The sequence below is a fragment of the Lutra lutra genome, chromosome 18 (genome assembly GCF_902655055.1).
Source record: "Lutra lutra chromosome 18, mLutLut1.2, whole genome shotgun sequence".
Taxonomy (NCBI): Eukaryota; Metazoa; Chordata; class Mammalia; order Carnivora; family Mustelidae; genus Lutra; species Lutra lutra.
Window position 1 is genome coordinate 31,242,404 of NC_062295.1, and position 23,798 is coordinate 31,266,201.

Genomic DNA, 23,798 nt, shown 5'->3' on the forward strand with positions numbered 1-23,798 from the left:
GGGCCTGTTGTCTTGATTCTCAAACGTCTTTGCCGGAGGCGGAATTGCACCACCGGTGCCAGGGACCGGGCTAAGTCATCTGCTCCGGTTCGCGCTCGGAGCTTTTGTTCCCTGAGCGCTTTCCGTAGAGCTTGGGAGGCCGGGAGTGAAGATGGCGGCCTCCTAGTCCCCGGCCTGGAGAGACCTCCAGCGCGCCCCCGGGAGAAAAGCTGTCAGTCCCTCCAGTGTCCCTGGTCTCCAGCCACGCTCCGAGCTCATCCGGCCTGTGACCGAGCATCTCCATCTCTGGCGCGGCCCGTCTGGAGTCCGCAAACCCGCAGCTTCCCACCGCACTTCCCCGCAGGCTCCTCCCGGAGAAGGACGGTGAGTGTCCCAGATCTGCCGCGCGTGGGGTCCCTGTGCGGAGAGCCGTGGCCCGACTGTGCCTTGGGTCACGGGTTAAGGTGACCCCGAGCTGAGAGCCGCCGGCATCCCCACTCCGGTACCCGCAAGCTCTGCCACCCTCAGACACCCCCGCTCCTTCTGTGACCCCGCGTGACCTGAGACCATGCAGTCCCCGTGAGGGCCCTGCCACCGCTCCGCCTCTGCAGCGACGTCTCTCCTTGGAGCGACTCCTACAGGGTCGGATTCTGTGCTCTGGCTCCAGCGCTGGCCGGGAGCCGCCCCCCCCCCCCCCCCCCCCCCCCCCCCCCCCGTGGTCTGTCCTCCCGTCGCTTCCCGTTCACTTCTCCGTGCCACCCGCCTTCCACAACGTGGTCGCTTTTCTGTTCCTAGAATTGCTGCTCTTCTTCTCTTCCATCTCCTGTTGGGTTTGTCGGTGTTCGGGATGGTTTGATAACTGTCTAGCCAAACTCCTGCTACCTGATGTCATCTCAGTGGGCTACTCCTCCACCATCTCGCCTCTAATATCGTGTTTTTCATTTATTCTTACATTTATATTTCTCTGCACACATTTTTTTGTGGAGATTTGATTCACCTACTATAAAATCCACCATTATTAAGTGTACAGATTCTGTAGATTTTAGTATATTCAAAAAGTTGTGTACTCTCTAAAAAGGGCCAGGGGTGCCTGGGTGGCTCAGTCAGTAAAGGGTCCCACTCTTAATTTCAGTTCAAGTCATGATCTCAGGGCTGTGAGATTGCGCTGGGCATGGAGCCTGCTTAAGATTCTCTCTCTCCCCCTCCCTCTTTCCCTCCTGCCATGTGCCTGCAAGCACACGTGTTCTCTCCCTCTCAAAAAAATAAAAGCTAGGCAGGGGCGCCTAGGGTGGCTCACTGGGTTAAGCCTCTGCCTTCGCCTCAGGTCATGATCTCAGAGTCCTGGGATCAAGCCCCACATCAGGATCTCTGCTCAGCAGGGAGCCTGCTTCCCCCTCTTCTCTACCTGCCTCTCTATCTACTTGTGATCTCTCTCTCTATATCAAATAAATAAAATCTTAAAAAAAAAAAAAGCTGGGCAACCATCACCATTAATCCTAGGACATTTTTATCACTCCCAAAAAGACACCATACCCATTAGCGCTCACGCCCCATTTCCCTTCCCCGCCCCCGGGGGGGGGGACCACTGTGGCGACCACTAGTGTGTTTTCTGTCCCTGTGGATTTGCCTACGCTGGACATTTCCCAATCTGTGCTCCTTTCAGACTTGTTTCCTCCATTTAACGTTTTCAAGATTCATCTGTGTTTCAGCATCAGTCCTTCATTCCTTTTTATGGCCAAATACGTCTCTGTATGTATATATCACGTGTTATCTGGCCACGCATCCATTGATGGACGGTCGGGCTATTTCTACTGGGAGGCTGATTGTGGTTAATGCTGATGTGCACATTGCTGTGTATACTTTTGTTTGAACACCTGCGTTCAGTTCCCTTGGGTATGTGTGTGGGATTCAAAATTGCGGAGCCCTTTGGTAATTCTGTTTAGAAAAATTGCCACTGTGTTACAGTAACCGCACCATTTTGCTTCCTTCCTCTCTCTTTCCTTCTTTCTTTCAGTACAGAATTCCTACTGAGTCTGAAGAGGCCTCTCAATTCGGTTGTGATTTGCGTTTCCCAAGGGATGAATGAGGTCGAGCGTGTATTTATTGGTGTTTGTCTCCTCTGGAGAAATGTTCATTCACATCCCTTGCCCGAGTTTTTAACTGGGTTGCCTTTTTTATGGTTGAGTTATGAGAGTTCTTTACATGGTCTGGATACCAGACCCTTATCAAATATGTGATTTAGGGGCGCTTGGGTGACTCAGTGGGTTAAGCCTCTGCCTTCAGCTCAGGTCATGATCTCAGGGTCCTGGGATCAAGCCCCGCATTGGGCTCTCTGCTCTGCAGGGAGCCTGCTTCCTCCCCTGTCTCTGCCTGCCTCTCTGCCTACCTGTGATCTCTGTCAAATAAATAAATAAAATCTTAAAAAAAAAACACACTAAGAAACTGGTATCTCATCAAAGGTCCCAAAGATTTACACCTATATTTTCATCACAGAGTTTTCTCTCATTCTGTGGGTTGTCTTTTCATTCTCTTAATCGTGTCCTTCGATGCAGGCAAGGTTTTTAATTTTAACGAAGTTCGAGGTATCCCTTTTTCCCCTTATTGCCTGCTCCCTTGGTGTCCTTATCCAAGAAATCACTGCCAAATTGAATGTCATAAAGATCCCCCCCGCCCCGTTTTTTTTCTTCTAGGAGTTTTAGAGTTTAAAGGTTTTTATCCATTTTGAATTAAATTTTGTTTCTGTTCTTTTTGTACAAGATAAGGATCTGAATTTACTCTTTTGCATGTGGATACCCAGCTTTCCCAACACCATCTGTTGAAAAGACTCTCCTCCCACCATGGAAAGGCACCCATAGGTCTTGTTGAATATTAGTTGGTATGTATGTGAGGGTTTATTTCTGGGCTCTCTGTTCTATCCCATTGGTCCATATGCCTGTCCTGAGGCCAGCACCACACCATTTTGATTCTACAACTTTGTGCAGACTCATTCTCCATCCATCCTGTTCCCCCGCCCTCAATGCCTTCCCTACCCTTTCGAGCTCTCCCAATCCTTCCTCTCCTTCCAAATGATTTCTACACTCCCCTAAAGTTGTTCTCTCCTTCCTTGTTCCCAGATCTGTAAGGGGCACCTTGAAGGAGTCCCCTCTCGATTTCTCTCTTTTTCTTACCCTGCATACCCACTCCATCAGCCATCTCATAGGCTCTCCATCTCTGATTTATTTTTATTTTATTTTATTTTTACTTTTCTCTAATTTTTAAAAAAGGTTTTATTTAGTTGAGAGAGAGAGAGAGAGAGCTCAATCAGGGGGAGCAGCAGAGGGAGATGGACCGGACCCTGGGATCATGACCTGAGCCGAAGGCAGACGCTTAACCAACTGAGCCACCCAGGCGTCCCCTCCATCTCCGCAGCGATGATGTGTATCCGGCCATCATCATCTCTATCTGGGACCCTGTACTATGTACTGATGGGGCCACCTCTTTTTACTCGTGCCCCTTCCACACAGCAGCCAGAGTTATCTCTTTTCCTCTTTTTGGCCAACAAGTTCTTGAGAAAGTGCTCAGCCATCATGGAAAGACCAATTAAAACCGAAAAGAACACACATCTGTATTAACAAAGACAGGAAGCAACTGAAATTATATTTACTGTTGGTAGGAGTATAAAATAGCGAACCACTTTGGAAAACCGGGGACTTCCAGTAAAATTAAATTTGTGCTTTCCCAGAAGCACACCCTGAGATGAAGGTTAGAATTTATTGCAGGAACACTCTCAGGGTCAGCACCTAGGGAAGGGAAGGACGTGGACTGTGGAGGGAAGTGTGAAACTGCCCTGGGGAGTGTGAAACTGAATGGTCATTTAGCATAAAAAAAAAAAGAATGTTTATCTCTCCCACATCTTTATATTTATGGTAGTGCACTATATCCACTGTTATTAACCTTGCTTTTCCCATTCAGCGAAATCTTTTAGATATCATTCCGTATTGAGATATAGCTTCCTCGTTATTGTTTTTTGTCTGGTTTTGTCGGTTTGTTATGACTGGGTCTTCCTTTGAAGGGACAGACTATACTAATCATTCCTGCAATGACGGACACCGGGCTGTCGTTTTATTATTTCAGTCAACACCACAATGACTGGCTGTTTGTATAAGACATTTCCAAATAGGCAAGTACATCTGTAGCTTAAAATCCTAGAGACGGAGTTGCTGGCTCAGAGCTACATGACGTGTTAGTCATTTTGAAAGACATTGCAAAACCTCCTTCCACAGAAATTGTACCAATTTTCAATCCTCTCAGCAATGTTGACGGTGCTCATTTCCCCATACTTTCTAAAACATGAACGGGTCATGACTCCCCCAGCTTAACCCCTTACACTTCCGGCTGTGCCTAGAGCAGTCAGCCCACAACATGGCCCAGGAGGGCTTCAACTCTCTGGCTCCGGCCTACCTCACTTTCCATGACGCATTGAAGCCAAATGCGGGGGGAGATCCTGAGGATCCCTATGGAAGCCGGGCTGCCATCAGAAGGGGTGGGGGGCCCTAGCCTTCCATCCTTTGTGGGGGGCTGTGAGTTTAGGCTTACTGCTGGATGTCCCCATTCTGGGAGTGTGGAACAAAACTGGAGAGAGATGGCGTGGTAAATGAATGCTGTGGGAAGCTGCAGTTATCTTGCCGTGGAGTGTCGCCATCCAGGATTTGGGACCTAAGGGAGCTACTCAGCGGTCGCCCCCCACCCCCAGACCCCCAAGATTAAACTATCCGTCTGGATGTGAGCCGCTTCCAGAGAGGGCCAGCAGAGGGCAGTATTCTGCCCTGGGACGGGGCCTTTCCCCCGCCCTGCACCGAACTGTCCACCAGGGGGCAGTAAGGACGTGGCTTGGAGGCTCCGGGACGGCTGAATGAAGCTGGAAAGGTGGATCAGGCAGTCCTTGTCGTTCTGCTCCGCTGCCATCCTCCCACAGCTGCGGGGTCAAGAAGTCCAGCGCTGGCTGACAAGGAGCTGCGCTGCTCCGTGCACTGGAGCTGAGAGGCTGGGACCCCTTGGGGACAACCCCACCGCCAGACCTAATGTCCCACACCCCTGGCTCAGTCCCCCACCCCATACCTAGGCCCCGGGGGGCGGGGGCGTTGAAGTCATTCTATGCCTTCTGCAGACATGCCCTGGGATCGGGGTGGGGACGCAAATCCAGGAGCACCCCAGCCTACCAAGATGGGTGGTTAGCACTGGTCACAGAGCTGTCTTAGCTGTGCCAAGCGAGGCATCTGGGGTGCTCGTTTCCAGCTCCTCAAACAACCTTCTCTTCCCCGTGCAAAGACATCAGCTGCGTAGAGGAGGGACCACCAAGTATTTCTGAGCACCGACTGTGTCCTGGGCTCCAGAACAGGTGTCTACCCTCGCAGACTTCACAGTCTCCTAAGGGCGAATGTACTTACACTTAAGGGCGAATGAACTGTACACTTAAAAATGATTAAGAGAGGGCGCCTGGGTGGCTCAGTGGGTTAAAGCCTCTGCCTTCAGCTCAGGTCATGATCTCAGGGTCCTGGGATCGAGTCCCAGGTCGGGATCTCTGCTCGGCAGGGAGCCTGCTTCCTCCTCTCTCTGCCTTCCTCTCTGCCTACTTCTGATCTGTCTCTGTCAAAGAAATAAATTTTAAAAAAAAATCTAAAAAAAAAATGATTAAGAGGGTAAATGTGTGTATTTTTGCCATGATTTTAAAATTGAAAGGAAACCCCACAAATTGATAACCTTAATACTTCTGGGGTTCAAAGTTCAAACTGGATTTTATGGGACTAAAATCAGGGTGTTGGCAGAGCTGCGTTCTTCCTGGAGACTCCGGGGGGTGGGGGGGGGAATCCGTTTCCTTGCGTTCTCCAGCTTCTAGAGATTGCCTCATTCCTTGGCTGGCAGCCCCTGCCTTGGTCTTCAAAGCACAAAGCTCCGACTCTGTTTCTGTCCTCATACTGCCTTCTTCCCTCTGTCCCTCCTGCCTCCTTAAAAGGACCCTCATGATTCCATCGGCTCAGGATAATCTCAAGATTCCTAATTTAATCACATTGGCAAAGTCCCTTTTGCTACAGAGGGTAACATATACATGGGATTTGGGGATTAGGACATGGACACTTGTGGGGGGCCATTATTCTGTCTCCCTCAGGGAAAATAAGCTGGTAAAAGAGGGACTGAGGAAGATTCGCAGGGAACAGGACACATGAGATGCACCTAGGCTCTTCTGAGTTGTTTTTTTTCTCTTAAGATTTTTTTTTATTTATTTGAGTGGGGGGCACACAGAGAAGGAAAAGGAGAATCAGACTCCCCCACTGAGCAGGGAGCCCGATGCGAGGCTCAATCGCAGGATCCTAGGATTGTGACCCGAGCCGAAGGCAGATGCTTAACCAACTGAGCCACCCAAGTGTCCCATGATTTACTTTTTAATTTTTATTATTATTATTATTATTATTATTTTAAGTAGACTCTCTGCTGAGCAGGGAGCCCCACGCAGGGCTCGATCCCAGGACCTGGGGATTGTGACCTGAGCTGAAGGTAGCCGCTTAACCAACTGAGCCATGCAGGCGCCCCTGATTTACTTTTTAAAAAACCATCCCCAGGGTCGCCTGGATGGCTCAGCCAGTTAAGCATCTGACTCTTTGTTTTGGCTCATGTAGAGATCTAACAGGTCATAAGATCCAGCCCCACGTCAGGTTCCAAGCTCTCCAGGGAGTCTGCTTGAAGATTCTCTCCCTCGGCTCCTTACCCCCTTCTCCCCAACCCTGCCCCCTGCAGTCGCTCTTGCTCTCTCTCTACAATAAATAAATAAATAAATCTTAAAAAACAACAACAAAAAAAAACAACCAAAAAACCTCAAAACACCCATGAGGCCAGATAGGGAGTGAGAGGCAGAGCCAACAGCATTTGCTCGTGGATTTGATCTGAAAACATCCACACTTATGTGTGTGTTTTCTGTCACAAAGCCTGAAAGTCTGGCACCTGAAGAGCCACACACTCTCCAGGAGGGCAGAGGATACTTAGTGGAACCAGAGACAGAGGCGTCCCTGGGTAGCATATTGGAGGCTCTAGAATGTCTCTTAGCCGACCCAAGGGCAAAATGGATTAGAACAAAATCGATTCACAGTCCCCTCGGTGCCCCATCCTCGAGCCTGCCTGCTAATGAAGGCTCTGCTTTGCTCATTCTGGTTTTCTATCCCCTGAGCTTAAGAGTCTTGGGGTTTTCTGGAGAGATAATTGGAAGAAAAACGAGAAGGAGGCAGAGTCAGAGAGATAGACTATTGGAGGCTCCCTTGACTGTAGGATATGTGAAATCCCTACAATTCTCATTCTATCAGGAGACCAAATGCAATTATCCTGGACCCCCTGATAAGTGGCAAATGTATCAACCCTCCATATGTGTTTGTGTTTTTTTATGCAGACTTAGAACTGGAGTATCCAAAGGGATTTTAAAAGCCATTTACTTCCACCTCCAACCTGATGCTTGAAAATCTTCAATATTCTCACCAAGTCAGTCATCACATGGCCTCTGCTTGCACACTACTAGTGACGGGGAGCTCGCTATTGAGCAAGGCAGCTTATTCCATAGACAGACAACCCAAACTGTCATGAAGTTCTTCCTTATGTCACATGGTCTCTTGTCTTTTCCACCTTTCTGTCTCAGTGCTCCCCTCTGGAGTGACACAGAATAAATCTACTCCCTCCTTAGGGACAACTTTTGACATAGTTCCCAGGCCCCGTTCAGGACCCCTGAAGCTTCTCCAGAGACGTCTCTCTGGTTCCTTTAATTAATTGTTACTTATCAGATATGATTTGAAGTCCTCCCTCCCCCTCTTCCAAACTGGGCTCCTTTTGTTAAAGAAACTCTAATTTCCTTTCTTTCTTTCTTTCTTTCTTTCTTTCTTTCTTTCTTCTTGTTTAAGATTGTATTTATTTATTTATTTGTCAGAGGGAGAGAGAATACAAGCAGGGGGAGTCACAGGCAGAGGGAGAAGCAAGCTCCCTGCTGAACCAGGAGCCAGAGGCAGGAGTCGATCTGGGGACGCTCGGATCACGACTTGAGCTGAAGGCAGATGCTTAACCCACTGAGTCACCCAGGCACCCTAACTCTAATTTTCTACATCCTTTTCCAGAGTGTGTGTCTAGAAGTAGTCCCAGAACTCCTGGAGCTGCGGGACTGGTGCCGAGGAGCCGGGACCACCACCCCCTTCCTCTTTCCAGGGCCTGGACCTGGTTCCAGCAACCCAAGTTCCCATTTGCAGATTTTAGCAGCTCTCCACACCCCTGATTCATATTTTTGCTTCCTGTTCAGTAAACCTCAATTAATTTTTATGCCCACTGCTGCACCATGAGCAGCACGAGTTTAGAAACACCCAGTGTTCATTTAAACATGTCCCGTTGCTTTATATTAACATCTGAAAAATCATAGAATTATATTTTAGCACTGCACATAGAGGATGGAAAGACCCTCAGGTTCCCCTCCATTACGTTCTAGCGCTTCGCCCTCATCTGCCTGCTCCTCTCCAATCCAGCCACTGAAGCCTGCCTCCACTGTACTCCCGGCCAATTCCAAGCCCTAGCAGGGGCAGGATCTGAGTTCGAAATCTGCCTTTGCCCTTCAACTGAATTACCCAGGGCCCTCCCCAGACCTCAGCTTCCTCATCGGTGGAATGGGCATAAGCACAGATAAGGCAGGTGCGTGCGCGTGCGTGTGAAAGAGTTCTGTAAACCGCAACACAGTAATCATTCGGCGTTTGGAGCGGAGCCCACGAGATCCAAACCCGCGCGCCGCAAGCGGACGCAGCCCGGCACCTGCGCGAGGTCCCAGCCCCTTGCACGCCAGAGGGCGCTGTTCCGACGCCCCGTGGCCTGCGCGACTGGATCGGGCGGCTCGGCGCGGGGCGGGGCTTCGGGAGGCGGGGCTTCCGGCCGCCTCCGCCGCTGTTGCCAGGGGAGACAGCCGCAGGGAGGCGGAAGGAGCCGAGGAGCAGCCGGCGCCGAGAAGGGGCGCGGGAGCGACGGCGGCCATGGCGGCCTCGGAGCCCGGGTACCGGAGCTGGTCCTTGTGTCCCGAGGTGCCATCCGCCACCTTCTTCACCGCGCTGCTCTCGCTGCTGGTGTCCGGGCCCCGCCTGTTCCTGCTGCAGCCTCCCCTGGCGCCGTCGGGGCTCTCGCTGCGCTCCGAGGCCCTGCGCAACTGGCAAGGTGAGCAGGGGCGGGGCCGGGCCGCGGGGGCCAGCCCGCTTCCCCGCACCTCGCCAGGCCCCGGGCTCCGGGCTCCGGCCTCCCCGCGCCCGCGCCGTCGGGCCTCACCTCCAGCCATTCCGCCCGCGCCATCGTTCTCCCCGCCCTGAGGACCGGCCTCGCATCCCGCGTCTTTTGTCCCTCCAGAGTCGCATCCCCGTCATCGCTGTGATCCTCCCCTGCCCGAAATCGCCCCCCTTTCCCGCGCCACAGCCCTGGTTGAGGCCCCGCGTCCATTCGCTTCGTTCGCCCATGCTCGCTCCCCGAGAAGGATTTGTCTCCCGCTCCCGGTCACATACACACCGACGTCTGCTGGGGGGCCTCACCCCCACCCCCTGCCCCGCACCCCGGGAACAGTTTCTTTCCTTCGTCAACACGCTTGAGCATCGTCTGTGGCTACCCCTGAAGCGTCCTGGCCTCTTTGGGGTTTAGAACGTCTTCTGCTTCCTCTTAAGTGTGCATCTTAACCCTGACTCCGATTCCCAACTCCCCAACAAGGAGACGTCTTGTGCCTTGGGAAACAGGTGTTTGTGTAATCTACAGCTGAGAAATTTTGCAGATCGATTCAGGATAAACACCCACCCGCAAGAGACATCCCCATTCTCTGTCTCTTCCCCCTTCTTTTCTGGGGAGGAAAATGAGAAAGCTGTATCCCTTTTGTTATTTCGCAAAGCACACTCAGGAGCATTAATCTCCATCCCAGTGACGTAGGCTTTATTATTCGCCATCATTTGGGTGAAACAGGCCTTAATGCCGGGGTGTCGCAGAGCTATCAAGTCATGCAATTGAGACAGCAACAGATTTTGTTTTTGTTTTTGTTTTTTTCTTACTGTGTGATGTTTTGGAACTGGAGCCTTAGGGGTGTCTAATACCGAAACCCTATAAAGTTGCTTCTAGAATCTTCACATTTATACTGGGGATTTCACTTTGTACTTGGAATGATTTCAGCAGATCGTGAAGTTCTCTTGAGATGGTGCAACCTTACAGAGACGGCCGAGGTATATGGTTCATAGCCTGCCTCCCTGCTCAGACCATTCTCCCCAACGTAGATACACAGAGCATACCCCCCTAGACAAATGCAAAATGTGTCAACTGAGCTCCCCTCTCCCCACTTGAGTTCACAGCTTCTCTGAGTGTGGGGTTCATGGGCGTGGGAGTATTTGACACGTAAGAGACCTTCCAAGGCCTCAGTTGTGATCCTGTTACTTTACAATGAAGACACTAAAGCTGGCAGGCCTGTGACTGGACTGAACCCTCCGCCAGCCTGGACGTGACCGAGCCAAGATTCCACAGCTTAGCCTTTCCACCCCCAAGGTTCAGTATTACTGCGACTTCACCAGTCCCCTCCTCCATTTTACCGTTTTGGCCTGCGGGGACATAAGAGTACAGAAGCGATGACTGCTTTTAGAAAGACACGAGTGAGTTTCTTTGCAGTCATATTGCATATCAGGCACTGCTCTACCTGTAAGATCGGATAAGCGCTTTCAAGAAAGACGTCTGCGTTGTCTATCTTATTAGTGGTAGTTTTATGATCTTTTTAGGTACAAAATAATTCATGGTCCCTTTTTTCTTCCTCTGAACAGCCACTATGGAAGGAGAGGTCAGGATTACAGCCGAGGAGACTGGCACAAAGAGTGTTAAGTGACACCCACTCAGTCCACCCCTGAAGCTGTTACAATTAATTAATCCTCAAACTGCCCGGTGAGATAGGTCAGTATGCAAACCTTTAAAAAAAAAAAAAAAAAAGAAAAAGAAAAAAGGATTCTAAAGCACGTTACCAATGCAAAGACCATCCCATGCTAAAAAGGGTTCTATTTTTTTCCCCCACGTGAAAGCCAGTCACGGACTTGCTACAGGTCCGGGAAAGAGCAAGGATTGGATATTGGATGTTCACAGCTCTGCTTTTGAGTCTTGGGTCCTCCACTGTTGCCTCCCCCTGCCTCTCGTGGCTCCTGGCTGATTTTCGGTGGCACCGACAGCCAGCTACGCCCCCTTTCCGAGGTGGGTTGTAACCTGGCTCGCCCTCCTTAGAGCCCCTCTACTGCCAGGCCTCTAACCCTGCTCCCCTGCAGTTTACAGGCTGGTGACGTACATCTTCGTCTATGAGAACCCGGTCTCCCTGCTCTGCGGTGCTATTATCATCTGGCGCTTTGCTGGCAATTTCGAGAGAACCGTGGGCACCGTCCGCCACTGCTTCTTCACCGTGATCTTCGCCATCTTCTCCGCCATCATCTTCCTGTCGTTTGCAGCTGTGTCGTCGCTGTCGAAGCTGGGGGAGGTGGAAGACGCTAGAGGTTTCACCCCCGTGGCTTTTGCCATGCTGGGAGTCAACTCTGTCCGCTCTCGGATGAGGAGGGCCCTGGTCTTTGGCATGGTTGTGCCCTCGATGCTGGTGCCGTGGCTGCTTCTGTGCGCCTCCTGGCTCATTCCCCAGACCTCATTCCTCAGTAATGTCTGTGGACTTGGAATTGGGCTAACGTGTATCCTTTCCAGAAGGGAATTAGAGGGTGGTGACCTGCCAAAGAGTGCACCAGGGTGGAGGGTCTGGGGGTTCGTAGATAGAACTGTGGGCTCAGATGTAGGTAATCTAGATTCAAGCTTCAGCTTTGAAAACCACGTGGTCTTGGGTGGGTCACTTCCCCTCTAGGCCAGAATTTCCCCATCTGGAAAACCATCAACATAGGTAGCTATCTCCTCACCCCAGCTTAGCACTGCCACTTTGAAATACTCTGATTTGGGGTTTTTTCCCCTGGTAAACTGAACTGTAAACGTACATTTGGCTAATTATGATAAGAAGCTTCATTGAAAGAATCTGAAAGACCCATGAGCTGGAGATATTCCATGAAAGGAAGAGGAAACAGGTTTGTTTGCTTTGGTTTGGTTTGATTTAGTCTGTCAGAAAAGAATTTTTTAGAGATAGGCTTTTATGGGTGATTAGAAACTGAGGATAAACCTTAACATCCCATGTGTAAGTATTCCGGCAGTGATGGTTGGCGGCGAGTGGGAAGGGAGGTTGGAGGTTGGAGTTCTAAAATTGGTTTGTTACTTTTTTTTTTTTTTTAAGATTTTATTTATTTATTTTAGAGAGGGAGAAGGAGGGTGGGGAGAGGAGCAGAGGGAGAGGGAGAAGCAGACTCTGCACTGAGCACTGAGCCCAACGTGGAGCTCAGTCCCACGACCCTGAGATCATGACCTGAGCAGAAATCAAGAGTCGGACACTTAACTGAATGAACCACCCAGGCACTCCTCTTTTTATGATATTAAAAAAATTTTTTTTAAATATTTATTTATTTGGCAGATAGAGAGCACAAGTAGTCAGAGAGGCAGGCAGAGAGAAAGGGGGAAGCAGGCTCCCCGAAGAGCAGAGAGCCCTATGTGGGGCTGGGACCATGACCCGAGCCAAAGGCAGAGGCTTAACCTACTGAGCCACCCAGGCACCCCGCCCCAAAAAAATGTTTTTGTTTTTTTGCTTTGTTTTGTTTTGTTTTTAAATATTTATTTATTTGACAGAGAGACACAGCGAGAGAGGGAACACAAGCAGGGGGAGTGAGAGAGGGAGAAGCAGGCTTCCCACCAAGCTGGGAGCCCGATGCGGGGCTCGATCCCAGAACCCCAGGATCATGACCTGAGCCGAAGGCAGACGCTTAACGACTGAGCCACCCAGGTGCCCCCCAAAAAAATGTTTTTAAGTAATCTCTACACCCAACATGAGGCTTGAACTCACAAGCCCGAGATCAAGAGTCACACACTCTATTGACTCAGCCAGCCAGGCGCCCTAATGTGGGTTCCTTTTTTTAAATACCTGAATTGGTAGTGTTGGAGGTTGAATAAGGTACATTCCCAAAATCTCTTTCAATCTGTGATTCTGTAAGCTATTAGGGTAGGCAGTGTGTAAATACACATTGATCACATAGTTTGTTTATCTTGTTCTAAAATTGTTATTTTGTTAATTTTGAACCTTTTTTTTCTAATAAGAAATCTAAAGCTATGAACTCCCCTGTACACACCACTCTGGCTGCATCCCACACATTTTGATGTTATATTTTTATGTTGACTTAGAAGTGTTTTCCAAGTTTCCTTGGGATTTCTTCTTTGATCCAAGGGTTATTTACAAATGAGTCTCTTAATTTCTCAGTTTTAGGTGATTTTTCAGATTTCCTTTTGCTGATGATTTCTAATTTCCTTTCATGTGGTCAGAGAACTTTTTTAGATTTTTCTGGCCCAGCATTTGATATATCTTGGTGAATGTTCTATGTGTACTTAAAAGAGAATGGACATTCTGCAGTTGGTGGGTGTCATGTTCAGTGTATGTCAGTTAGGTCAAGGTGTTGACATTGTTCTAGCCTTCTATACAGTTACACTTGTTCTATCAATTACTGAAAGGGGACTATTGAAATCTCCAACTAAAATTGTGGATTTGTCTATGTTGTCCTTTCAATTCTTGTCAGTCTTCAAGTATTTTGAAGTTCTATGACTGGATGCATACACATTTAGGATTATTATGTCATCTCAGTGAACTCACCTTTTATCATTGTGAAATGGACCATTTTAATCTCTGGTAATATTCTTTGCTCTAAAGTCTTTGTTTTCTGATATTACTATGTAGTTATTCTGGTTTTCTTTCTTAAAATTAGGATTTGTGTGGTATCTCTTGTTCCATCTTTGTTTTTCTAACATGTTTGTGTCCTTGTATTTAAAACATGTTTCTTGTAGATAGCATGTAGTTAGTTCTCCAGTCTGACCATCTCTGCCTTTTAAATGGCATGTTTAGCTGATGTACATTTAGTATAATTATTGATATGGTTGAGGTTAAGTCTTGCTCTTTGTTTTCTCTTTGTTCCTTTTTCCCTCTTTTCCTGACTTCAGCTGAGTATTTTTCTAGGTTTTTTGGGGTTTTTTTAAAGATGTATTTATTTACTTGAGGTAGGGAAAGCACAGACGGAGAGGGAAACGCAAGCAGACTGTGCACTGAGCACAGAGCCCAACATGGGGCTTGATCTCACGACCCTGAGATCAGACCTGAGCTGAAACCAAGAGTTGGACACTTAACAGACTGAGCCACCCAGGTTCCCCTTCAGCATTTCATTTTTTAAAGATAGGCTCTTACAGGTTTGCTCTATTTGCTATTAACTATACCTCTTTGACTTATTTTTTAAGTGGTTGTTCTAGAGTTTCCAATACACATTTTTAGTTTATCAGAGACTACTTTGGGGTAATATACCACTTAGTATATAACTTAAGAATCTTACAGAATTGTATTCCTATTTTTCTTGTTCCATCCTTTGTGGTGGTGTCTATGTTTTATTTCTACTGCTATCACAGGTATTGTAAACCCATAGTACATCACTATTACTTTTGTTTAAACAATCAATTATATATTTCTTACTTTAAAAAAATAACATTCACCCACAAATTACCATTTCTAATTCTCTTCATTCTTTTTTTTTTTTTTAAAGATTTTATTTGAGAGAGAAGGAAAGAGAGAGAGAGAGAGAGCACGAGTGGGGGTAGGGGCAGAGGCAGACTCCCCATTGAGCAGGGGGCCCAAGGTAGGGCTCAGTCCTGACCCTGGGATCATGACCTGAGCCAAAGGCAGACACTTAACTGACTGAGCCACCCAGGGCCCCTTCTAATTCTCTTCATTCTTTTGTGTGGATCCAAGTTTCCTTCTGGTATCATTTTCCTCTTGCCTGAAGAACCTCACTTAACATTTCTTATACAGTGGGTATGCTGGTGACAAATTCAGCTTTTGGTTCTTAAAAATGCCTTTATTTCACTAAATACAGAATTCTGGCCTTCTCTGATCTTTCACTTTTGAAGATGTCATTGCATGACTTAATGGTTTGTATCATTTTCTCATGAGGCATCAGTAGTCATTCTTACTATTTTCCTTACTTAATTCATTGTTTTTTTTCTGGCTCCTTTCACTATTTTTTATCACTGGTTTTCAGCTATTTAATTATCATATGCCTTTGTGGTGATATTCTTTGCGTTGGCCTTGCTTGGAGTTGATCATTGGATCTCGGATCTTTGAATTTAGAGTTTTCATCTAGTCTAAAAAAATTAGCATCACTGTGTCGCCAAGATTTTTTTTCCTATCCTGTTTCCTCCTCTCCTTCTGGGGCACCAATTACACATACATCAGACTACTTGGTATTGTTCAGTGTTTGCTGTCCAAAGTGTGAAGATGGTTGCGTAAAATACTGTGTCCAGCTTACAGTTATCTATGGTGGGAGGACTAGTCTGGTACCAGGACTTGGTCAGAGTTAGAAACAGAATTGATTGTTAAGAGCATTCCAAAGTCATCAGCCGGGACAACTTCGGACTTCTTCGCAGCCCTGGTTGTCACTGGAAATCAGTCTTTGGAAATAATACTGCCTTCCCTGAGAGGACATAGAAGCATGCAGGGGCATTTTTGGTTTTCACAGTGGCCAGGTGCTGCTGCCACTTGGTGGCCAGTGACTGGGGACACCGAATGTCCAGTAATGAGGGGACCAGTCTCACTAGCAGACTCGTCTTGATCAGACTGCCAGTAGCATCCAGCGGAGAACATGGCCTCAAGGAACAGCTCCTGGGACTTCCTTACCTTCTCTCCACCACTACCCTCCACCAGCTGCTGCTGCTACCGCTCACAGTTCAGGGTTCAGCACACACCTCGCCTCCCGGGGAAAGCCTTCTCGATCTCCCTACGCTAGGTGAGGGTCCCCAGCCTGCTGTTTCAGAGATAAGCTATGGCTTATCACCACTTCCTCTGTCCCAAAGACTTACTCCTTGTCTGGCACTCGTTCCTCAGTTCCTGGTGTATCATGGGTGTTCAGTTAGTATTTGTCAAAGGGATGGATAGATGGATAGACGGACAGACGAAAGCTGACGATAGTCATAAAGATGAAAGTCTTTATGGCCGCCTAGGTGGTGGCGGGTTGACACAGGTTGGATGACCTCAGACCACTTCCGGGGGGTGGTGACCACGTGGGGCGAGTACTGCCAGTGAGGCCCACGTAAGGCTCACTCGGTCACATCGAGGCAGAGTGCCTTCAGTTTGAGGACAAGCGGACAAGAAACTGTCAGTCCCTGCGGAGGGTATCGAGACCGCCTCCATCCTCTACTGCCGGGCCTTGTTCCCTCTGAGGGGCAGGGGACAGAAGCGCAACTCTTGGTTTCCCCCGAGCGTCAGCGTCAGCGTAGGGTAGAGCAAGTGCTCATCCCTCTGAGGGAGCACACATGGGAACGTGTGTGCTACGGGAACGTGTCCGGCCCTCCTCCCGTGAGCTGCCTCAGTTTTACTTAACACGCCGACCTCAGACGGCCTCACCTACTGCTACTCCATCGACCTCTCTGAGCGCGTCGCGCTGAAGCTCGACCAGAAGTTCCCCTTCAGCCTCATGAGGAGGATTTCGGTGTTCAAGTACATCTCGGGCTCTTCGGCCGAAAGAAGGGCAGCCCACAGCCGGAAGTAAGTTGCAGAACTCTTTTTTAAAGGTTTTATTTATTTATTTGACACACAGAGAGAGAGAGATCACAAGCAGGCAGAGAGGCAGGCAGAGAGAGAGGAGGAAGCAGGCTCCCCGCTGAGCAGAGAGCCCGAGGCGGGGCTCGATCCCAGGACCCCGAGATCATGACCTGAGCCGAAGGCAGAGGCTGAACCCGCTGAGCCACCCAGGCGCCCAAGTTGCAGAACTCTTAATGCTTATTCTTGAAGCCGTTCCAGGGCCTGTAGAAAGTGACTGGTTCAGTGTCGTGGGGAAAGGGAACAGGGTGCGGATGGTCCCGGGCCCGGAACGTCCTCGCACAGATGTCTCCCGAGCATTCTAGGTCCTGCCTGGCTGCATCTGAAGTAGGCACTGAGCCAACAGGGGAAAGGGAAGGCATCTCAAGTGCTCACGTATCCACCGAGTGACGTGGGACAGACGGTGGGAGGGAGAGGCCCCATCGAGCATTGTCACCAGCCCTCGTTGCTGCGAAGCACACCGCATTGGCGAGAAGCCGCCTGTCCGTACGGCCGACCAGGCAGCTTGGACGTGAGACAGCGCAGGACCTGGGAGGTGGCGTGTTCCTGGCCGCCCGACAAGAGAAGGCCAGTTTCAGGTCTTCCAGTCCAGGCTCGCTAACTCTGTGGAAGCTGCTAGGCCAGCCGCCCAGGCTCATGCAGCCTCACTCCGTCCTAGCAGAGAGGAGGCCCAAGGAGGACAGGAGTGTCTTGAGGTAACGCAGAGGCAGGAGAGCCTTGTCCACAGCTAGGGTCTCTTCTTCAGGTCCTCTCCACCCCCTTTCTGCTGTTCCCCACTGCCGGCCTCTTGTGCCCTTCCCTGGGGCATCCGCGCTGGGACCTCTCCACGCAGGAGACTCTCTTTCCTTCGGGGTACCCCAACAGAAAGGATGCGTGTGAAGTTCAGGTGCTTGGCGGGCGGCCCTCTTCTGCCTTCAGCCAGCTGTGGGATAGGGCCTGCGCGCCACGCCGGCCCGGATGCAGGGTTTTGGCCGAATTGGTGTTCGTAGCTCATTTGCGGAGGCGGGCGCCCCCAGCCTTGACCAGCTCAGGGCCCTCTGACCTTGACTTCAAAGGCAGGGGACATTGGGGGCTGGGGTATTGGGGGGTACTGGGAGAACCAGAAATGGCACCCTCACCCAATTTCAGGCACAGGATCCCTGGGGTCTAAATATGTGGGAGACTGGAAATTCAGTTAGAGGAGTATTGAAGCTTTTAGGCCTTTAGTTCTCATAGGCTCAAGAGGGGACTTCAGGGGTCCTTGGGTACAAACTCGCCCCCTGTGAAGGAGCCTCCCCTCAGCTGAGGGTCCCTTGACCTCCACTTAACACCCCATTCCTCGCTGGGGGCTCATCGCCAAGGCAGCCCCTGATGAGAAAGTCCTTCCACGCACAGCAGCGGCTGCCCTGCTGCACCTGGGACACGTCAGTGCCAGGTCTGATGCCTTCTCATCGTGACAGATCTGGGGCAGGGAGGTGGTGACCCTTCAGGTGCTTCCGTGTCCCTCACATGGCGTGGTATACGATCCCTCATCATCCCGGCCTGCCCCAGGCCCCCGGAACAGAGCATGACGTCTCAGCGGGCCCAACAGTGGGACACAGGCGTCACGGCACGCGTGTCTGCTCTGACACTCCACAGCGGTCTGGACGCTTTTGCCTCCCGGAGGCTCCTGGTGAACTTCTGGTAATCCCGATTCTCGGCGCTTTCAAGAGTCGCAGAAGAAGTGAGATGTTAATGTTAACTGCTCTGTTCCTGTACTTAACGCAGCTGATTTGATGGTTGTTTGTTTGTTTGTTTGTTTGTAAGATTGATTGATTGATTTTAGAGAGGGGTAGGGGGAGAGGCAGGGGGAGAGGCAGCGGGAGAGAGACTCTCACTCAGACTCCCCGCCGAGCATGAAGCCTGACGGGGGCTCGATCTCACGCTCCTGAGATCGTGACCTGAGTCGAAACCAAGAGTCAGATACCCAACTGACTGAGCCACCCACGTGTCCCCTTAAGTGGCTCATTTGTCAAGTCAGGTTTTAGCTGAACCGTGTGTGGATTCGGTCCAGTCACCTAACAAACCCCCGTGGTGTTGGCGGTCATTCTCCATATTTGAAACTCTGCGCAGAGGCTCAGAGGACAAAACCCATAGGCTGTGTCTCCCTTTGTGGTCCCAGCCACGTGTGTCTATGGCGGGGCGGGGGGGCGCTGGTTCTTTCATCTTCAAACGGGCAGCTGCACACATCTGGCTCTCGGTCATGCCGGTCGGGACTTGGAGCTGTGAGTCTTCGCTCCGAAAGCCACAGGTAGAAAAGCTCACAGCAGACAAGGCCTGGGCCCGAGCCCTGTGTTACCCCCCAGTCGAGCCCTCTTGCCCTCCCCCCCACAGAAGTTGGCCCGTTCTCCTTCGGTAGCATCGCCGAGCTGGTCACAGACACAGTGACAGCTGCGATCAGGTCCCCTCTCCATCTGGGGGACAAACTACTATGAGCAGTTACGCCTCAGGTGGCCTCAGTCACGAGCCCCGTGTCCCCTCATCCTCCCGGCTTCCTGTAGGACTGTGGGTGGGCCTCCCCTCTCGGGGGATGCTTTCTCACCGGTGCAGCTTAACCGGCCTCCTCACTTGGCGCTTGGAGCTAGTTACAGCACATCTCCAGAGCAGGTTGTCACACAGAGTGGCCCAGTGACCCGAGCCTTTCTCATGTCCAGTGACTGCTGGGGCCTGGGCGTTGCCAGCGGAGTGACCATCTTCTCTCTTGTTCCGTTCCAGGCTGAACCCCATGCCCGGCTCCTACCCCACACAGAGTGGCCACCCTCACCTGTCCCCGAGCCACCCTGTCGCCCAGATGCAGCACGCCAGTGGCCAGAAACTAGCTGCCTGGCCGGCTTGCTCTCCTGGCCACATGCCCAGCCTGCCTCCGTACCAGCCAGCCTCCGGCCTGTGTTACGTACAGAACCATTTTGGCACAACCCCCAACTCCTCCGGCGTCTACCCGGCTTCCGCGGGTGCCTCCCTGGGGGTCCAGCCCCCCGCCCCCCTCAACTGCCCTGGCACTGTGTATTCTGGGGCGCTGGCCACGCCGGCGGCTGCAGGCTCCAAGGAGTGCTCGAGGGTCCTGATCCCCTGAAAGAGAATTGCTAGGGAAGTTGTCTCGCATCTTGGCGTTCTGAAGAAGGTCCTCTCTGAACGGAGCCAAGATTCTCTTGACAAAAAATTATTTATCGAACACCTCTATGTGCCAGGCTCTGTGTTGAGTATTTTGATATATATCCCTGTTGCAGTCGTCATGACAGCTTTGTGAAGTGCATTTGATTGTCCCCAGTTTACAGATGCAGAGGGCAAGACGCTCCGTGATTAGGTCCCATAGTTCCGTAGCGGCCCAGCTGGGCTCCTTGGCTCCCACCCGCCGCACTGCCTCCCGAAGAACGCCTGGGAGAAGAGCGCCCTGGGGTGGTCGGTGGCTGCCAGGGGCTCGTTCTAGCTCTGCATTTCCTGCCTGTCTTCGTGTGTGGTGCTCTTGGTTCTAGTGTCCGTGTGTCTGTGTCTGCCCTTCGGGAGCGCCTAGCTCAGCAGTCCTGGGGCCCGTGTAGTGTCACCCCCCCACCATGACCCCCCCCCCCCATTGCCTTCTGCCCCAGGAGTGGTGAGGAGGGCCATTGCAAACCGCGGTGGCCTGCTGGTGGCACCACAGTGTTGATTACCTTTGTATAAAGAACCCGCCTCCAACCTGCGTGTGTTGTGTGGTGTCTCTGTGATCCGGCTGGGGTGAGAGAGAACGGAGTTGGGAGTTGGGGTGGCAGCAGTGTTGGGTGTGATGGTGAAGACAAGTAGATCAGGTTGAGCCAGGCTGACGACCTCCACCCAGTGGAGCTCGGACATGGGGTGGGGGGTGAGTGGTGCAGGTGCTGGGGTAGCTGAAGAGGGAAACGGGAAACTTGGCAGCCCTGGGATTGGCAACAGCGGGGACCACTGCTGCCCCCTAGCGGGCACCTCCAAGCTGGGACTGCACGAGAAGGGCTGCCTGGCATGACATCCTGGTCATGAAGCCAGAGGCTCTGAGAAGAGGCCAGTCCCTCTGCCCATCGTCTCATTTACCGTCTGATCTACCATCAGGGCTTCCCGTGGACCAGGTCTGCCAGAGCCCACTGGCAAACAAGCCCAGGAAATGGAGTTGGCAGGGTCAGCTCCTCTGATGTAGAGCAGATGGAGGACAGGAATGTGCTTCTGAGCCCATGGGCACCTGCCCAGCCTGAGAAGCATGACTTCTGGTCAACCAGCCATCGGCTGGAGCTCCCCAAAGCGGCCAAGAAAGCCCGCAGACTGGCCACAAGTGTTGTCATAGACCTTATGATGTGTGACCATCTGTTCCAGAAGCTGAATGGCCAACTCTGGGCTGGCTTTTTATTTTTCTATTTTTTTATTTTTATTTATTTATTTTTTTAAGATTTTATTTATTTATTTGAGAGAGAGACAGTGAGAGAGAGCATGAGCGAGGAGAAGGTCAGAGAGAGAAGCAGACTCCCCGCGTAGCCGGGAGCCCGATGCGGGACTCGATCCCGGGACTCCAGGATCATGACCTGAGCCGAAAGCAGTCGTCCAACCAACTGAGCCACCCAGGCGTCCCTGGGCTGGCTTTTTAGTAGATCCTGAGTATCAGAGGTGAGTGAGAGCTCCCAGCCCATGGAGGGCCAGATGGTGATGGGCATACACCTGGGTGGCCTGCCCTGGGTGAGGGGGATGGGGGAGTGACGGTCAAGTAGGATTCCCTGGCCGGGAGCTGGGTGCCCCAACTGCAGCTGAGAGTCGTCTGTAGTCCCTGAGCAAGTCTGGCAGGGCCCAGCCTGGGGCATCTATTCTCCAAGCACACTGGGCACCAGTCCCACAGGGTCACTCGCTGGGTACAGGCTGCTCTGTGCCCTCAACACTTTCCAGTCCCAGGTCTGTATCCAGAAGCAGGTGAGGGGACCACTTGCTCCCAGCGTGACAGGGTCACTTCCCTTGCCTCTGGCCTGCCTGCCAATGGATGCCATGGGCCATGGGTATGGTCGGGCTGAAGAGCCCCATCCTGGGTCCCCGAGTCACACAGCTGGGAGGGGCCTCCGCGGTCATTCAGTGCAACCATCTCCAACCCTGTTTTGCTCGTGGTTTCCAGGGAGGCAGACCGGGTCTAGCAGAACAGCCGCCAGCAGCCCCTAGCAATGGCTGCTCTGATTCCAAGTCCGTGCGTTTTCTGGAACTTTCCCTGGTTTGGCTACAGTTCACGGCTGGCAGCCCGGAGCCAGGGTAGAGGAGGGCATTTCCCCCACAATAAACCATAAGCATGATCTATTTTCTAGGACCTGGGGGGGATCGCACGCCCTTCCCCTTTTACCTGTTGAATGCAACACTGGAGCGCCCGCTGTCGATGGGCACTGAGCTGTGCTGAGGCTCGGGCTGGGACTAGAGACTCCGGTGAAGGTGTTCAGTAGATAGTTATTGAGTGGATAAATGAGCAGGTGATCTCTGCCCTTGGGGAGCTTGGGGCTGGGAGCGATGGCCAAACATGGACTTGAAACTCAATGCTCTTTGGGCACTAGTTGGAGGCCCCCAGACCAGTCTAGGGAGCTGGAAACCAGTTGGATCCCAAGCACACACCCTTCTGTTTGGGGAGAGGGAGGAAGGGAGACACTAACTGTGACCATTGTTAGGAAAAGGAAGAATACAGCACGTTCAGCTTAAGGGAAAGCCATTATCCCTGCTCACTAGAGACCTCTCTTCTATCCCTGGGCAAAGCAGGACTCCCTGCCGCCAGAGAAGCTTCCAGACCTTGTCTAGTTTCCCTGCGTGGTCAGCAGGGGGCGGCCTCTACAAACGTCCCCTGGAGTGGGCCGTCCTCTGGAGGCTGGGGGTCCAGGAGTTTCCCTCCTGGCTGGCTTCTGTCCTCTGAGGGTCTCAGATCTGCAGATAACAGATCAGGCTTCTGTCCTCAGATCTGCAGATAATGCTAACCGGAGAGCTGTGAGAGGCTTCCTTCCCTCACACACCTGTGCCGCATTCTTTCAGTTAGCGAACGCTGAGAGCTATTGCTGAGGTCCAAGCCTGGGCTAGGCTCTGGGGACCTGAAGGTGGAAAAGAACCAGCCCTGCCTTTGACTCACTTACAGTTGGTTAAGGGAGACGTGATTTATAGAGATGGAGTGAGAGACAGACGGGCACCCATCTGGGGAGTCAGAGAAGATCCTCCTGAGAGGTAACTGAGCAAGGGCCGGCGTCAGGCAGAGGGCTGCAGCCTCAGCAAAGACCAGAAGGTGAGGCTCCACTAGCCCCCTCCAGGGCCGGGGGGAGCATATGAGTATGGATGCCGGCAGGACAGTGGACAAGAGACGGTTGCAGTAGCCAGAGCTGGACGTGGTGAGAGCCTGCCTGAGGCCGCGGCGGTGGGGCTGGACAGACAGAAAGAGCCTAGAACGCAAAGCATCACTCCGCTTTCCCACCTGAAGCCTGGTGCTCCTGCCCTGCCTGAAGGTGTCTGCTCACTCCTGGTGAGCGGGGTGGGATGGGGATGGGGATCCCCAGAGTCGGCTCGGAAACAGGACAATGCTGTAGGATACCTCGAGCTTCTCCCAAGCATGAAAGGTGGGGGCGGGGGAGAAGGGGGAGCTAACCTCCGAGCTGGGTGCTGGACCTGGGGGTCCTGAGACCCACAGGGGCCCCTCCCCAGGCCTCCATCCCAGGGTGCTTCCCGAGTCCAATGCGCCAGTCCATGCCTGGACAGATGCCAGCTGCAAGAGCAGGGCCCCAATCTGGACCCAGAGCTGGGCTCCTCTGGGACCACCCTGCCATCTCCAGAGCACAGGCCACCGGACGCCTTACTGCAGGGTCCCTTTTTGAGCCTAGAGCCCCTCCCCAGGAAAGATTTCCAAAGGCTGCCTGCCCAACCCTGCCCTTGAGCCATGGCCGAGTCACTTCCTAAGGCTGCCTCCGTATTCGAACTCCTGCCCCTGGGGGCCTAGCTACAGCCCCGCGGAGGAGCCGAGGGCCAGGCGGGCTGTCCAAGAGGGGGTGCTGGGACGGCTCCGGCTTCCCCAGTGCACCTGTTGGTGGGAACCGCAAAGGGCAGACGCACGCGCATG

General features: G+C 51.8%; 1 protein-coding gene across 3 annotated transcripts; it reads left to right on the forward strand.

Annotated features, from left to right (window-relative positions):
- The first annotated feature begins 292 nt into the window (after nucleotides 1-292).
- On the forward strand, nucleotides 293-20,413 carry RHBDD2 (rhomboid domain containing 2). Of its 3 annotated transcripts, XM_047713650.1 has the most exons (6): nucleotides 293-363; nucleotides 10,800-10,926; nucleotides 11,056-11,217; nucleotides 11,289-11,696; nucleotides 16,519-16,669; nucleotides 19,457-20,413. In XM_047713650.1, exons 3-6 carry the CDS (start codon nucleotides 11,103-11,105, stop codon nucleotides 19,812-19,814), a joined length of 1,032 nt encoding a protein of 343 aa, XP_047569606.1. In that variant the 5' UTR covers nucleotides 293-363; nucleotides 10,800-10,926; nucleotides 11,056-11,102; the 3' UTR covers nucleotides 19,815-20,413. The 3 variants fall into 3 exon arrangements, with proteins under 3 accessions (XP_047569606.1, XP_047569605.1, XP_047569607.1); XM_047713651.1 differs by lacking the exon at nucleotides 293-363 and having other exon boundaries at nucleotides 11,052-11,217; XM_047713649.1 differs by lacking the exons at nucleotides 293-363; nucleotides 10,800-10,926; nucleotides 11,056-11,217 and adding an exon at nucleotides 8,914-9,177.
- Nucleotides 20,414-23,798: the final 3,385 nt, after the last annotated feature.